Source organism: Antedon bifida, chromosome 9 (assembly GCF_963402885.1).
Source record: "Antedon bifida chromosome 9, ecAntBifi1.1, whole genome shotgun sequence".
Lineage (NCBI taxonomy): Eukaryota > Metazoa > Echinodermata > Crinoidea > Comatulida > Antedonidae > Antedon > Antedon bifida.
In genome coordinates this window covers 14,786,927-14,804,320 of record NC_136234.1, presented here as the reverse complement: position 1 = coordinate 14,804,320, position 17,394 = coordinate 14,786,927, and the positions used below count along the sequence as shown (strand labels likewise).

The following is a 17,394-nucleotide window of genomic DNA, read 5'->3' as shown; positions in this document are numbered from 1 at the left end:
GACCTTGTAAATATTTGCTGTTGACATGTGCGATATGCTGCTGTGTTTACAAAGTTAACCTTAGTGTTTATTTGTTTTATGACATGATTTTAGCACGAAAATATTTATTTATAAACAGTATTTGATAGTTAAGACGATGATTAAAAAATGCAGTTATGTAAAAATAGCAAATAATCGGCGGTATGATCTTGTTGCTCTCCATGATGCAGGCCTAAGCCTAGTTGAATCGTGTGTAGAACTACTGAATAGTGAGTGGCCGCGCAGTCACTCCGCAAGGTGAGAATTTTGTTTAGAAACGCCTAGGGCCTAGGCCTAAACTTTTGTCGGACAGTAATTTGTATAAACTATATTATAATTGCATATATTATGGCCATTCCTTTAAATTAGCCCTATTTTAGTGGACTTCCACTGAGATGGATGACATTAATAAAACCGCAAATTAATAATAAATTAATATAATTATAATACCGTACCTACCATGCTTTTTCATAATATTAATATTTTGTGCCCTGTATTTTTAGTGTAAATAATGTCAAGGACATCTAATTTACGGTTCCTGTTTATGGAGAATGTATTATTGCCATATTACTAAACAAATTAACCTTTTTTCAGATTACATTCATTAAAAAAGTCCAACGACTCCCTACCAGTATGTTTCGCATTGGTTGAAGTAGATGTCTGTACCCAGTCCTCGAGCACAGTTGGACATAGCCGAATAATAAAGGTCGTGGGTCAGCCAGATAGTGTTCTTATTGAATCTGGTAGGTAAGCCTAGGCCTATAATCATTGAGATATCATAGTGAACAATATAATCTCTTTAATTTATACTAACAATTACAAGATTATATAGGTGTAATAGTTCATGATCAAGAACTAATGTATATTTTTTAGATATTGCTTATAGATTTTCATAGATAATTATTTATGGTTTCAAATTATTCTGTATAGTTGTCGTGCCAAAGTGTAGACGAGGTGAAGGCATTGGAAGGATCCTAATGGAATTGACTGAAACTTGTTGTAAGAAGTTAGGATTTACTACAATATATCTATCAACAAAAGACAAGGAGAGGTTCTATAGTCACCTTGGTTACAGTGTCTGTAACCCAGTAGTTAATACTATTGGAGCACAGGTAATTCATAAAATTAACTCACTAACATTTGAAGGGGGTACTGAATCAGCCAATGCCAAAATTGTATGATCATGGAGGATGTAACTGTAAACACATTGTCTTTTTGTTGGGGCTTTAGCTGTAATTTCCCAGCAGTGTCAGATAGATCCAGACTTTTGAGAAAAGAAGGCCAACCTCCCCTCCCAAGCACCACTTTAAGTCAGTGCTTTGTATTTTGTTTTCAAAATTCTGGATCTGACTACTACAGAATACCAATAGCACAGTAGTGGGTTGGGGTAGGCAATTCTGTCTTTAGGGAAGAGGTGTGGATCTTTGGATCCACTTATCCCAGGAAAAGATGTTACATCATGAACTACACAAGTACCTTTTCATAATTGTTTATATTTTCTTATCAGATGCAAAGCAACTTAGGCACAGATGATAATGGTGTATCTTATCAAAACTCACTGATTTCAAATTCCATAACAAATTGTGAAAATTCTGAAGTTCAAAAACCACTACCAACATCTGTACCAACACCACCACCTTCGGCACCAACACCACCAGTGCCTCCACCGCCACCACCAACGATAAACCAATCACCAATAACTTTTCAGGTTTGGATGAAAAAGGATGTTTGAAATTTTCTATAAAACTTGCCAAAGAAATGCAATAATTTACTAAGCAAACAACATATTTAATTTATATCAACAGATTTTATTATTAGTACATTTTGATAAGATTTTATAGTAGTTTGTGGTGTTTATACAGACACTCAAAGAAGAATGTAGTGTAGATTTTGCAAAGTACCTTATACTAGAAAATATAACCATCATTTTGCAGGCCCAGGACCTTTAATAAGATCATAAGATTTATAAAGCGCACATATCCACAAAGTGCTGAAGGCGCTTGTGAAAACCATAAAAAATATAACAAAAATAAACCTTTATAGCCCAATGTACACTAGAAAACAGTACAAAACTTTGTTTCCACTAGTCAGAGAAGCTCTTAAAACTATACAGTAGTCTCTGATATCACTTGGTAAATTATTCCATATTATTGGTGCCTTGACAATTGAGGAATGAGATGAAGTATTGGGTTTAATGGGTCTGGTGTTTTTAGGGTGCTGGTTAGTCTGGGTTCCAGACAGAGTTTTGACTTAATATTGGTAAAAAGATTAGTATTTTGGCACATATGGCGTTTCATACGTATACTACTTGAGCTTGTAAACTTTCAGACAAAATCGAAACGTCGACTGGTGGACTAACAATAACATAAAAAAGATAATAAATAGAGACTTGAGGCAAGTCTAGGTGCTGGTGTGGTTATTAATATAAAGTTTATGATGTGGTAATCTACAGATTCTAATCAACAATAACAAATACTTTTATTTTTTGTATAGAAAATTTTAAGTACATTTTACAGATCTATTTACATTTCTTAAAATACTAATTTTACCTAAACTTGAGCTAAGTTCAAATGAAATAAAAGTGGGTTGCCTCCAGAAAAGAAAAAAATTAGAAAGACCTTAAACATATTTTAAGACATAATATTAGTATAACTCTGATATTATAAACATCTTAAATAGCTTAAGCGAAGGCACAGAGAGTGACTCTGAATCCAGAAAACGTAACAACGAATACAAGAAATAGGTTTGCTATTGGCTAAAAAATCGTCCTTCTGCAAGGATTAAGATTACCATTGTCTTGTTGGTTCTGTGAATGTCCTCTTTATTTTGTAAAGAGCCCTAAGTCGACACTGCCGGTGGACCAGGACCATTAGGTGTGTTTGAACTTGGTTGAGGAGATGGTGAACAAGAGAAAACTGGCGATGGGGAGCCGTAAGACGGGGTTGCAGGTTGTCCATTCGATGGTGGTACAAGTAGTCCATAGGAAGGCTGTAGTTGACCATAAGAAGGCTGTACAGGCTGACCATAGCATTGGTAGCCTGGTGACATCGGTCCAAGTGAAAGCGAGTTGTATGCTGGTGGGGAAAGATGTAATGTCATCGCCGCGTGGTTGTGTTGGTATGGCAGATGTGATGAAACTGTCGAAATCGGGTGACCATGTGTCGAAAAGGTGTGACCATGTGGTGCTGGATGGATGACAGATAGTCCGATGTGAGTTTGTGTACCTGAAGAACCAAATACAAATATTATGTATCATGAAATGTCACCGTATGTTAAAATTGTCTCAAAATGTGTTATTTTGTCACATGATCGACCGGTATCTTGTCTAATGACAATAAACATCATGCAGTATCGTGTCTTCTGATTGTTTAAAGTTTCAACTTTCCATTTCGGTATAGACTTCGGTTCGAACCACAGCAACCACATTGCAAAGGTCTGCATTAGAGGAATACTTTCCATTATTCCATATTTTTTTTCTTCGTAGTGATATTATTTAGAGGTTTATATTACATGTAGGTTAGGTTAATCTGATATTGTCACGCTGCTGCAGTACAAGAAAATAACTGCAGTAATATGCTTAACGGTTACTTATACTCACTGCTATGTGGTGCTTGATGATTCTGCTTGTAGCATACACAACAAACCACAATTAAAATAACTACAACGGTTGTAAAGGCGAAGGCACCAATTAGTAGGCTGACGAAAAGTCCAAACCTATGTCAGATAAAAGTTGTAAAGCTATGAATTCAAAAACAAGAAATACAGTACCTACGTTAAAAAGGTAGTTGATAAAAAATAAAATTAGTGACAGTTTCGAATAATCAATCGCTTGTGATTTGTGAAATCACAATTACAAATTGTTGAGTAAAGTTTTAATGCGAGTACTGTACCATTCTTCTGTCATTTGTATCAGTTCGGTAGGTCAGAGAAGAGTGAAATTAAGCAATTTACACTCTTTCCTGGGGAATTTATACTCTTTCCCGGGGTAAAAACACTGTATAAAGATAAGATTGCTAATCGACAAACCGGTAACTCGGACTTTGAAGCGGTTAAAAAAAATAAAACTGTTGGTCGGATGTTGGATTTTTTTACGATGGAAATAAGTATTGTAAGTATTTTATGGTGGAACAAATAATGATATACAAAAATTGACTAAGCGCACACAATAAGTCGATTTACAGACGCACTGACGAAGATTCAGACATACGGTAGTGGTGAGACAATCATCGAAATAAATACATGTGTCAAGTTGATTACAATTGTGGTATGGTAGGATCCGCTAATGAGAGATAATTCTTGGTGGTTCCCACTAGTGACGGAACGTAAGAGATTTGACCAATCACAAGCGATGGATTATTCTGTCACTTGGCATTGGTCATGCGTTGCGTCTATAGTGGGAACCAAGCTTAACATAAACACGCCAAACTATCTCAAGACGACTCACGTCGGGATTCAACTCAGACAGCACCGACGAGTCAACGCGTTTCGTCGGGTCTCGTCGAACGATGCTGTCTGAGTTGGCCTTTCGTAACTTGACCAATGACAAGCGATGGATTGTTCGAACTATCGCTTGTCATTGGTCAATTTCTCTTGCGTTGCGCCTACGTCCTAGTGGGAGCCAAGCTTACGAATGGTATTCATACAAGGTAAACATACCCTCTGTCAACTTCTGTGTCCCAATCATTCCAACAGTCATCGTAATCGCCATCAGATATACTTGGAAACGACTCATCACAAGAAGCAGTCGTATCTGAAATATTAATTAGTTTTAGTCACGCTTTCTTCCTTATCGCTTAAAGATAGTTTCACACATAGCCCGGATTCCGGTCCTGTGGCCGGATAAATAATCGTAATAAGTGGCTGTAGTCAGCCTGCTGTAGTGTTTAAAAATAGAACCGTTCACTAACTATCGGATTCAGTATTACCTGTACACAAAAAAAATGTGTGAATGTATAACGTAGCCCGCAGTGTAGTCTGGACACAACTGTAGGCTACCTGATCGAATCCGTGTGAACGTTCTTTTCCTATCCTTACTTACTGTTGTTGTCTACATAATATGGCGTACCACTTTTTCGTCGTCGTTTTCAAATACGTCTCTACTTTGTCTTGACCTATACTGAACATAATTGAAAATACATATAAACATACAAACTTACAAACTTACTAAAATTAAAAACTTACAATCTAAGTAAATGTTAAAAATTAACGCAATATATCCAACAAAATTTCTTGTCAAACTCATATTGTGTTGTTGTGTATGTTGAATGGTGTTTGCCTTTGGATTCTGTTTTCCAATAATTACGCATAATTTAATTGTATAACGCATCGATAATGAATCAATTATCTTATTTATTACGCGTTACCGTGGCTAAGCAACTATAATGAGTGTTTATTATGTCACACCTCCCAAATCTATAATCGCTGGAGGTTCCCGATATTTCGAATTTTCGGCGTCTAAGTCGTAGCAACTGATAATTTGTTTTCAATATGGGTACTATGGGCCTACTACAGGCTCTAGTTTATAATGTGTTTCTCACGACATATTTTCCGGAAAAATAAAAATATTGTCTGGAAATTGTTTACTATAATATTATTATTGTATCTTGTAAAAATTGGTTTTAATAGCTCCCTCTATAGGTTGGTGTGTTTTTATGTTTTTTTGTAGCGCCCTTTCTTGTTCGGTTATGCTTTCATAAATTCTGAACCTTTATATATATTTGATGAGGATATTTATCAGTGAAGGTTGAGGAAGAGACACATAATAATAATGGAGCTTCCCTACCCGTTTCACTAGGGCACCATACGTTAGGCCTATTAGTCTTTATATACACGCCTAAACATTTGGGAAAATGACGTCATACAAGGAACGTTCATTATGACGTCATTTCCCTGATCTGTCTGCGAAGAACTCGCCCATTGAAAATAAACACACTCGATTAAGACTAAAAATGCCCATCGAAAAGTGTACGTATGAAGAAAATCCGTACCACTGGTTCAATCTTGAAGCATTGCAAAGGTCTGCATTAGAGGAATACTTTCCATTATTCCATAAAGATTGTGTATCGCTATTGCAGAGCGAATGGCCTGACTGCGATATTACAAGGTAAAGTACAGATGCTTTTATTATGCAATACCGGATTGAGTTCAGGTTTGAGGTCACACTAAGTTTCGAACGATGTAAACGAACTATTTTGTGGAGACTTTGAGTTTCGAAAGAGTTTTACCATGATAACAGGGTGTGGCTTAAGTAGGGGGTGGAGGAATATCGAGATATTATTATATTAATAATATTAATACAACATTAAAAGTCCCTGATAACTAATTTTTAGGCTGTGTCCACACGATGATGATTCAGAAGACTTACCAGTTTCTCTGATTCTGAATGAGTTAAGTTCATGTAGGCAATCGTGCTATACCATTGGTCACAGTCGGTTAGTGAAGGTTAACGATTTATCGGATAGTATTCTGGTTGAATCGGGTGAGTATAATGTATAGGCAGGTGTTAGTGTTTTGAGCGGTAAGGGGACACTAATTCTCCTGCTTAATGCTAAGTTGGTTTCCATAGAGAAGCAACACACGAACGTGACGTAGGCCTAACGCAACGTAAATGTTGACCAATCACAAGCGATGGATTATTCGAACTGTTGCTTGTCATTGGTCAACACGCTTGCGTTGCGTTTACGGCCTAGCGTCGCGTCCTATAGTGGGAACCAAGCTTTAAGCGTGGTTCCCACTAGCGACGCAACACAAGGACGTAACGCAACGCAATCGAATTGACCAATCACAAGCGATGGCTTATTCGCTTGTGATATTGCTAACTGTCTATAACTTCGCTTGTCATTGGTTAAAACGCTTGCGTTGCGTTTACGTCCTTGCGTTACGTTCTAGTGGGAACCAAGCTTTATATGCAATATACGTCCTTGCGTTGCCTCCTAGTGGTAACAAAGTTTTATATGCGATATACGTCCTTGCGTTACGTCCTAGTGGGAACCAAGCTTTACGTTGCGCTTACGTCGTTGCGTTACGTCCTAGTGGGAACCAAGCTTTTTATACGTCCTTGCGTTGCGCCCAAGTGGCATACTCACACTCACTCCACTGCTGTTCTTGACGACGTTATCACCACTTCTTTAACCATTGTTTCCTCTCACGTCTGACGTCATCACCATGCTCCCTCACATTGTCGTCCGTCAAATCAATCACATTTTATTAAAAAATCAATATAAGTATTTTTGTCTGCTTTTTTGGACTATGCAATTTAAAAAAATAAATTTGTATTTTCCTAATTTTCATGTGAAACACATATAATATAGTGTTAGTGAGAGAAGACTATAGAGGCTGTGGAATTGGGAAACTATTGATGGATCTAACTGAGCAATGTTGCAAGAAATTGGGGTACAAGACAGTGTATGTAGTGGCAACGAATAACGCCGAAGAGTTCTATAAGCACATTGGATATACTGGGTGTAGTTCTGTACCGACCACAGGAGCACAGGTATACCTAAAATACGTGTTACCGTTAAGTTTGAATAATGAAAATTGAGTGGTGGTTCGGGTACAGAAACGTGCTAAAATGCAACAAATCATCGAATAGTTGAATAATGTAAAACCATTACAGTTAAGTTACGTTCACAAACACTGATCCCAGATTCCGGTCTAGATGTAACTGGCAGCTGGCAGGCTATAAAAAATAATCTCTGTGTAACTCTCCTATACTAAAAAAGGTTGTGGAATATTATGACACGTTAGCTGAATCATGGTTTAATCCATGGCTGAAGTCAGACATCGTCACTTTTTCTTTTGCACAGAGTCTTACAATAATTATCACTCTACCGTATGGCGTGCGCTTCTTCAACTGTAAATTATTCTGCTGCCTTTCCTTGTATAAAATCATGCTTTAAAATATTATGATTAATAAAATATTTTTCTCAGGACACCGGACCGAATATGGGGCGCGATGAAAAAGCAGCTTGAGTATGCATTTTATATTAATTTAATTCGTGCGCCGCCCGTACCTTTTTTGTGTAGGCCTACAATAATTTACGCGAAATTTATTCACATAAGAGTCTTTTAACGATGATTATTTCGGTTTTTCAGATGCTATGTACTTGTAAAATGAAGATGGACGGTGGATCGTGTTCAGACACCTCGAATTGTGCTGGTCCAACAGAATGTAAAAAAGCAAAACAAGAATTAACGAATGATATGCCTCAGAATGAAACCACATGTGCAATATGGATGAAAAAGGACATCTGAAGATGAACTCAAAAACAAATTGGGGGAGGGGGGGGGGGGGTGTGAAAAAGAGAGCACATGTAGAACCCCACTCGAGACACCCCTATTCAGAGAGGGGACGGTCCTATTAAAGGGACACTTTTCCTGTTTTACAAGCGAGAGGCAATTGATGGGAAACAACTTTAACGTACGTACGTATGACGGCCCAGGAATGATGGTACCCACCCACTCCGAAACACAGCACTAGACATTTCTGTAGTAATGAAAATATAATATAATATAATAATATATAATATGATATAAAATAATAACAATACATGCTCGTAGCTAGCTAGCCAGGATTTTTCGGACCGTAGGTCTACTCCAGGCCGTAGATTTTTATGAAGGGTTTGAATTTGGAAGCCTTTTATGGACGGGGGACCAACTAAAGTGAAAAGATTAAACGATTAATGTAAAATACACCGGGGAGTATTTATAGCTACAAAATAAAAAAAATAACATGAGACACTAGACATCGGAAACCCCCATCTGGCCACTCAAGTTTATGAATTCATTCATTGACAGTACGCCCCTCCATTCACAATATAAAACAATACTGTAGGCCTACTATATGTGTGTTACAGTTTATTAAAGTCTATATTTTAGCCTATTATTTGAAAAAGGTAGGCATACGATAAATGGTACACTCCAGTACATGGAGGTTTTATACCTCCATGCTCCAAGTACAGGCCCGCCAGAATGCATCAGAGTGGGGTTTTCTTGACACCAATTATTTGGCGAGCGCAGCAAGCAACTGTAGGCTGGTGGGGCCGCCAGGAATCGAGGGAAGCTTTTTGGCTCTCAGAGCAATTTCGGTTGTTTTAATCAGCTTACAGAGACATTTTTTATCTACTAAAATCTGAGTTATGCAGAGAAATTATATAGTACACTACAGTATTCTATAATTGATAATTAATTGCACGATTTTGGAAGTGGGGCCTTTGTTTTTCAAGGGGGATTCGCTGGTAAAAGGGGGTTTGCGCAAAAACGGGGGAGTGGGAGGGGGGTTTCACCCGAACCCCAAAAACCCCCCTGGCTACGGGCCTGCAGTACCTAAAATACACTCCGGCGTTTTTTGGGTTTTTTTTCATGGAGGGAATTCCTCTACAGTTTTTGTACACATGCGGGATGTTTAATCAAGCGTGAAGTCTTGACACGCTTGAATTATTCACGTGTCAACAGACTTTCATTTCATAGAAATGCAGCGGTAATAAAAGTTGTTGGTAGGCCTATTTAGTATATTACACGTACGTGGGTGTTAAATATGGCAACAGTAATTAATATCTCATCATGGATTGAGGAAAATAAACAATTCTTTTTGCCTCCTGTGTGTAACAAAATGATGTGAGTATAACTAAACATTACTAACTAGGCCTATATAATATGATGACTGGACTAGGCCTATCATGTTTACTGCAATGTTGCACCAGACCATGCATACTCCTAATTTCCCTGACCTTGGCCCACTTGCTTGGCCAGTGCATTTGGCTTTGCGTACATGTAGTTTGTACTTATAGGCCTGGTAGTAGGCCTAGATAGACCTATTTAATAAACACATTTCTTTGTTGCTGTATGCACCATCTGTAAACAATTTTCACCGATTACGAGTTTTTATATATATGATTTGCCATAATTGATATTTTGCCAAAACTAGCTAGTCTGCTCATAATAAATTTATATGTTAACTCTATTACTTAGAATAGACACTAGGTTGCAATTAAAGTAAAATGTCCATGTTAACCTTTTAAATTTTCTCAGGCATCAGAAGGGACAACTGAAATTGTTCTTTGTTGGTGGGCCTAACCAACGTAAAGATTACCACATTGAAGAAGGCGAGGAGGTACAATTTATAATTGTTATGAATGATTTTAAAAATTTAAATGGTCAGATGCTTTTGCTGTCTGGCAAAAATTGTACTTAAGAACAAATTTACAAGTAAGTAATATAATTGGTTGTGACTAGAACCCACGACCTTCAAATCATTGTCAATAACTGTCATCCATACCTCTAGATCACCTAGCTTGTATTGCTAAGCCAGACATCGGAAACCCCCATCTGGCCACTCAAGTTTATGAATTCATTCATTGACAGTGCGCCCCTCCATTCACAATATAAAACAATACTGTAGGCCTACTACTGATGTGTGTTACAGTTTATTAAAGTGTCTATATTTTAGCCTATTATTATTTGAAAAAGGTAGGCATACGATAAATGGTACACTCCAGTACATGGAGGTTTTATACCTCCATGCTCCAAGTACAGGCCCGTAGCCAGAATGCATCAGAGTGAGGTTTTCTTGACACTCAATTATTTGGCGAGCGCAGCAACTTCCAAGCAAAAGGGGGATTCGCTGGTAAAAGGGGGTTGCGCAAAACCGGGGGGGGGGGGGTGTTTCGCCCGAACCCCAAAAAAAACCATGCAGTACCTAAAATACACTCCGGCGTTTTTTGTTTTTTGTCATGGAGGGAATTCCTCTACAGTTTTTGTACACATGCGGGATGTTTAATCAAGCGTGAAGTCTTGACACGCTTGAATTATTCACGTGTCAACAGACTTTCATTCATTCAGAACCCACGACCTCCAAATCATTGTCAATAACTGTCATCCATACCTCTAGATCACCTAGCTTGTATTGATAAGCCAGCTGGTTAAATTTAAATCCAATAATTTAAATATAATATATATTTTTTGTAGAGCATAAACTTTTTACATTATTTAATTTGGTGTTTTTATATACAGTTTTTCTATATGAGAAAAGGTGATATGTGTCTGAAGGTGGTGGAAAAGAACCAGCACAGGGACATACACATAAAAGAGGGAGAGGTAGGTGTAAATTGCTTAGAAAAAAACATTTTTGTTTTGCTTGCATTGAGGTTGATAAATGTACTGTATATCATAATAAGCATTAATGTGAAATAATTTAACCAACTTGAGGCAAAAATAAGCCTGTAGAAAAGCCTCTATAAAATACAAAAATTATTTACCTTAATAATAATAATACATTCATTCATTCATATTCATATATATTTTCCATACTTTTTTTCTGAAAAATAATAAAAATATACACAAATTAAAGATCAAAAGGTTCCACAGAAATCCGCAAGGGCTTGTAATGTGGAAACCTTGTCATATGGCATAAAATATTGAAATATATGAAAATTAATGAAATATTATTAATTACCTTTCACACAGGTGTTCTTGTTACCAGCATTTATTCCTCATTCACCTCAGCGTGAAAAAGACACAGTAGGTCTGGTAGTGGAACGAGAGAGAGCAGACGACGAAAAAGATGGTTTGAGGTCAGGTCATGGTTTAATAAATAGCATACAATTTATGTTAATGATTTGTTTATATTATACTGTATTGTAATAATTTTTGTATGGATGTTTAGTGAAGTATGGCACATTCTAATCTAATAATGTTGACTCAATAGATATTTATTTATTTTGGTATATATAAAAAACATACAAAACACTTTTTTAAAGGCTGAAAACGTTTGTTAAAAAAACATATATAAGAAACACATACAATATTGCAAGTTATTACAGTAGAACCTTAGTGTCACCTCTATTCAGGAACACCCATATGTAAGGTACACCTCTAATAAGGGGACACTTTCCTGTGAATGGAACAAGTGGCAATAATATGGTCAACCCATTTTCAGAGAACACCCTTATTAAGGGGAAACCTTGTGAGGTTGTGAAGGTCCCCTAATGGAGGTTCAATTGTTATTAGATCAATCAATTGTAATTTAACAGATATTTTGTGGATGGCACAACCGAGTCTTTATATGAGGAGTGGTTCCATTGCGCTGATCTTGGAAGTCAGATAGCGCCAGTAATCAAACGCTTTTTCGCATCTGAGCAGTTTAAGACTGGGAAGCCAATACCAGGTTTGTATACAATATACGAATACAGTAGAAACCCCTATTAAGGGGTCACCTTAAATAACCATCAAAGCATTTCATTTCATCTACCACGTCCACTTACTGTTGTCTTTTTCAGGCACTATTCCTGAAAACCCACCTGTGAAAATAGACACAAAACGTGAACTGCCGTCACCATTTAACTTAAAAGAATGGATTGCGGAAAATTTGACAGAGATCAAAAAATGGGGTTACAAGTCTTTGTGGGATGAAGAAAATCAAGTCAGTGTAAGTGAAATAAGCTGACTATGAGCCCGTTAGGACGGAACAAATTTACACGTGCAATGGTCGCGTGTGGTGTAAATTTTGAGATAAGCTTGCTGTTTCAAAAATCTGCCTCATGAGGTGGATTTTTCAATTACACCTTAAACCGCAAGCTGATTAACCGCAAGATAAGGAGCAATTTGACCTTAATAGTGTAAAGAGATGCATGAAATATGACCCTGCTGGGTATTTTTTTGTTAGTTTACACGTGTAAATTGTTCATCGTCCGAACGATCACTGATTACACATGTGAAGTTACTCATGTAACTGATTTTACGTCCGAACACAGCCATAGAGGCGTACTCCTTTATAAGTGGATCCAAGGGCCCCACTTCAGTTTTGAAGAAATAAAAATGGAACATTAGTTCGGCACTTAATTTTACAACTTTTAAGCCTACTGTAATCAGAGGATCAACTTTGCTGCAATACTTCCAATTTGTAATTACCATAAGAGAGAGTATTATATCGTGTTTCTTTTTATTGTTTAATGGTTACGTTACCTTTATCTATTAATTGGTTATCCGCACTTGGCGGATAACCCCTTGTTATTGTCAGGATCTTTTTTTTTCTTTTTTTTTTTTTTTTTCTATATTCTTCTTTCTTTCCCAGAATTTTGTTGGCAGCATATCTCTAATTCTTGCTAACATAAGATTATATAACTTTGTCAGAAGATTGACCTCTAACTGTAGATGTGCAAGACACTTTGTTTTATGATTTTAGAGTTGCGCAACGTGACTTACGCGCGATTTTATGAATTTCAATGATTGATCATAGATTAAAAACCAAAAGTCATTTTGTATTGACACTAGGTGAAAATTTAAGTCATGTCAAGGGCAAACTTTCTATGGATTAAAAATGGCATGTTTTATAGAAAGTTACGTGCGCACGCGCGTTTAAAATTTCAAAATGCGAAAAATCAATTTCTAATCAACTTTCTACGCGTTTCATGTCATTTTAAGCATGTCAAATATTCCCACGTGCGCGCAAAAATTACGCGCGCGGTGCGCACGTAGCGTTAACAACAGATTTTTTTGCGTGATTTTTGTTTTTACAGCCTTTTCTAGTAATTTTACCAACTTTTAAACAATTCCGACATAATTTAACGTCATACGAGCACGTCGAATTGGACAATTTGCGCGCGTTTTTGATGAAAATGTTCAAAAATTCGTCAAAATTATGCCTTTTTTTAAACAGTCATAGATTTTAAACTACTTGGTGAACTTTTTTTTAAATTACATATTCTGGAAGTAGATGAGTTGTAAATATCGAATCATGCATCCATTTGGCTAACCGGACATTGTGACGTCATCGTATGGCCACTCCAATATCAAATATAGGATTTTTGTCTCTTTCGTCATAGCTCATCACATTTAAAAGAGCGCATCTCTACTTATCCATATTCCATTTTTCTCAATTTTGTAATATTGTCTAGGTCAATCAATTATCTTTTACATGATTTACCATTTTTAAAAGTGTGATGACGTCATCATGTTCAAAAGCGTCAATAACTTTGGTCACTTATTTTCACCTATTCTGCACTGTATGTAGTACGTATACAGTATATAGTGTATACCGTATATACTTAGACGTGAAGCAAAATAGAGGGCGCACTAACACTTTTTCAATGGCATAATCGTTTTTCTGTGCGCAATATTCTAACTTATGTCGTGCGCGTTGCTTTTGCGCTGCGGATAACCTAACTCGTCCGTAGTGACGAGTTCAAATCTAGTTTTGTATTATGTATGTGTTAAAATGAAAAGAAAAAAGAATGATGAATGGATGAATAAATGATATCGGTTAGTGGGTAATCTTTAAAAAAATAAAAATTACCATAAATTACTTTTTATTAATTATATTTTAGGTTAGAGTTTATGGTGCAGGAGAAGCGTTAATCACATCCGAAGTTGCTGAAACATGGTGTTGGCAATTGGTAATTTATAGTTCAAATTTTCAAATATGTTTTCATCTGATTTTTATATTAACTATCTGTATATAATTCTTTACGTTAAAACATTCATGAATAGACCTTATTCTGCGATTTGCCGAATAGGTGGTGCTGCTCTACAACTAGGAAAGCTAAAGTAGTCCTAGCAACCACTGTAATGTGCCCAAATATGCTAGTGATATGCCCAAATTTGGAAGTTATATGACATCATCATGTCCATATATGGGCACATCACACATTTTGTTGTCATGAAGTTTGATAGTGTAGACAGAGCTTTCAAGATGCATTATACTTGGAAATTAAGGGTAAATTTACATTTGTTCAAATTGCAGGAAGGAAAATGTGATGCCTCTGTCGGAAAGGAAAAACTAAAGAAACTTGAGCTGAACAAAGACGATAGTGTACTGGTACCAGTTGGCGAAAAGTAAGATAATGTTTGAGAATGTCTTGTTTTCATTTTCTAAAAACTTGGCAAAAACTTTCGTTTCATACATTAATATATAAGTGCAATTTCCGGTGACCTAGCAGCTCTATTTTTCAACATTTTCTTGGCTCAGACCCAAGGATGATGGGGCAGAGGTACTGGAGACAATTGTTTCATATTTGAAAATATAAGAGCTATTCCCAGGAATCTAATAGCAGCTTAAGGGTGGGAGGGTGGGTGTGAGTAGTTCCGCATTTACAATTTTCATCATTTTCCTTTATTGTGCATAAACCTCATTTGAGTATAGTGTCTCATGATCATTCTGATCCATGCTCTGATTGCCATTGAAATTGTTTAAGGATTTGAGCCCATGACCTTGATGGCCATTTTTAACAACCAACTCCACTCGTACGACTGTATGGTGATATGCCATATTTATCTTGTATTTACAGATGTACTTTGAAACTGGAAGAGGATTCTCTGTGTCTTGTTTGTGTCCAGGATCCAACAAAGAAAAAGAAACCAGAGAACTAGAAAATGGCTCCTGCCGTTCTTAAAGCTCTGTCTACACTATTTGACAAAGAAAAGTGTACCCAAATTGGTAGTGATATGACATCATCGTGTCTACATATATATTTTTTGTCACATAAAGTTTGATAGTGTAGACAGAACTTTATTCTCAAAACCAAGATGATTTTCATGTCCAAGTGTAATAGAAAACCTCACCACAAGCTGAGAGAGAATCTTTTTTGTTTTCCACAACCTTATGCGACAACCTAGTTTAAACCAGTGCAGGTTATCCATAGATTTCTTCTTTTTTTTGTTATTATTATTTCATTTCCAAAAACAAACAAAAAATGGTTCTCAACAAGAAACTAAAAAAAAACAAAAAAAACATAACATTTCTATTGGTTCACAGCCCGCTAGATCCCTGATTCTTTATCATCTTCCATTATCTCATTTGAGTATAGTCGCACATGGGTTGATTACACTTATGTAGCTGAGCTTCGTAATTCTTTCTTAAATTGTTGTGTTCTTGGTGTTAAAACAAGTATTCTACTAGGAATAAAGAATGTATTCCCAGTGTACATAATTCGGTCGTGTACAATTGGAAACCATTAAGTATATCTTTTAATTTTGTATCGTTTTTTTAAATGTAATTAGGGTATTACAGCACTGTTGTCATTTGAAGAGCACACATAGAGGCTGTATGGACATGACAGATAGGAACTGTAATTTGAACGTGCAAAATCTAGTTTAGTCTACTGAAATACTTTTTTAACAAAAGAAAATTACCCAGACATACTAAAGAAGTAAGAATTGAAAATTTGTATTATTTCTGGCGCCTTACGACAATAATATGATTGTGTAAGTAAAAACTACAGATTGCTGTACTGTACGGAGCTAAAAAGTTAACATTTATACACTGTATGTTTTTTAAACAAACTGTAGATAGACTGAAATACCATTTCTATTAAAAGGCTAACGTTTATATATGCGTTACAATATATTTTGTAATCGGAATAATCAATGTTGTAAACATTTTAATATATTTGAATAACATTGTATATTTAAAATTTACAATTTTAATAAGATTGCGGTAAACCGTTATTTGAAGCAGTTTTAATATAATAATAATGATGTTTGGTATGTATCGATTATCGATTGGTATCGATCATTGGTACTAGTTAATGTTGATAGGACATATAGAAAATCTTGATTGTGAAGACTGTCGCCGTGACAATAGCCAATTCTTAACTTATGTTTTAACTACAGTAATAAAGGTACGTCAGTTATAACGTATGCTGTGTCTGTGTTGTTGATGTTCTATTTTTAGAATTGACTAATGGTGGCTAATGTACTAACATAGAAATTTATTTTTATGTTTTAAAATATTTGGTATATAAAAAAACATTACAACAATCCTATGATTTACAATACAAAAAACAACGATGAAAAAGCAAGTAAACTTAAGTAAATAAAATTACAGGACCCATTGCTTTTCACAACATCTTTTGAGTACAGTAGTAATTACTTAATATTATTTAAAAAATACATTTATGTAACAGACATTAAACATTAAAATGTAAATAAATAGTTTATAACATTCTAAATGTAAGGCTTGTGTGACGCAGTGTGTTGGACGTTGGATTACTGATCTTGAGATCGCGGTTCGAATCCAACTCTGCCGCATTGCTTGTATGCTTGCCTCTCTCCACCCAGGTGTATAAATTGGTACCCGGTTAGATCAAGACACAACTTTGCGCTGATTACTATTATGGGAGTATGTTTCCATACGTGTTTGATGCAAAAAATGATTGGGGTAATAATGTTCAGCGCTTAGAGATATCACAAGAATTAGGCGCCATATAAATCCAGGATATTATTATTAAATTTTGAATATTGTATTTTTTTACGTACACGTACAGTACCTGATACAATCTAAACGCACATATTATATTTGTATGTCATATTGATTGCCATATTCTGACCCTGAAGATTTAATTGTTTGGTGAAAAGTGAATAACCTATTCAATAAACATTTTG

The 17,394-nt window shown here is 36.0% G+C and overlaps 4 protein-coding genes across 6 annotated transcripts in view; 3 read left to right on the top strand and 1 right to left on the bottom strand.

The window, feature by feature from the left end:
- LOC144852814 (N-alpha-acetyltransferase 80-like) overlaps window positions 1–2,686 on the top strand; it is a 29,564-nt gene extending 26,878 nt beyond the window's left edge. Inside the window, exons 1-4 of one of the 2 annotated variants that reach the window (XM_078710795.1) lie at window positions 21–276; window positions 613–761; window positions 949–1,130; window positions 1,526–2,686. In XM_078710795.1, the coding sequence (XP_078566921.1) occupies window positions 137–276; window positions 613–761; window positions 949–1,130; window positions 1,526–1,750 (696 nt within the window). In that variant the 5' untranslated portion in view covers window positions 21–136 and the 3' untranslated portion in view covers window positions 1,751–2,686. Of the gene's footprint in view, window positions 1–20; window positions 277–612; window positions 762–948; window positions 1,131–1,525 lie in introns of those variants that run through there. The other variant, XM_078710794.1, reaches the window with a different exon arrangement.
- A 137-nt stretch (window positions 2,687–2,823) lies between these two features.
- On the bottom strand, window positions 2,824–5,264 carry LOC144852815 (uncharacterized). Its single transcript, XM_078710796.1, has 4 exons — window positions 5,200–5,264; window positions 4,675–4,768; window positions 3,617–3,732; window positions 2,824–3,242 (listed from the first exon to the last, which is right to left on the bottom strand). The coding sequence occupies exons 1-4, from the start codon at window positions 5,258–5,260 to the stop codon at window positions 2,857–2,859; spliced, it is 657 nt and encodes a 218-aa protein (XP_078566922.1). The 5' UTR covers window positions 5,261–5,264; the 3' UTR covers window positions 2,824–2,856.
- A 634-nt stretch (window positions 5,265–5,898) lies between these two features.
- LOC144852888 (N-alpha-acetyltransferase 80-like) lies at window positions 5,899–8,305 on the top strand. Of its 2 annotated transcripts, none has more exons than XM_078710930.1 (4): window positions 5,899–6,121; window positions 6,348–6,496; window positions 7,329–7,510; window positions 8,113–8,304. In XM_078710930.1, exons 1-4 carry the CDS (start codon window positions 5,967–5,969, stop codon window positions 8,269–8,271), a joined length of 645 nt encoding a protein of 214 aa, XP_078567056.1. In that variant the 5' UTR covers window positions 5,899–5,966; the 3' UTR covers window positions 8,272–8,304. The 2 variants fall into 2 exon arrangements, with proteins under 2 accessions (XP_078567056.1, XP_078567057.1); XM_078710931.1 differs by having other exon boundaries at window positions 5,910–6,034; window positions 8,113–8,305.
- An 819-nt stretch (window positions 8,306–9,124) lies between these two features.
- Window positions 9,125–16,640, top strand: LOC144852884 (3-hydroxyanthranilate 3,4-dioxygenase-like). Its single transcript, XM_078710922.1, has 9 exons — window positions 9,125–9,633; window positions 10,048–10,129; window positions 11,029–11,112; window positions 11,482–11,588; window positions 12,048–12,181; window positions 12,294–12,442; window positions 14,340–14,408; window positions 14,756–14,847; window positions 15,300–16,640. Exons 1-9 carry the CDS (start codon window positions 9,554–9,556, stop codon window positions 15,379–15,381), a joined length of 879 nt encoding a protein of 292 aa, XP_078567048.1. The 5' UTR covers window positions 9,125–9,553; the 3' UTR covers window positions 15,382–16,640.
- Window positions 16,641–17,394: the final 754 nt, after the last annotated feature.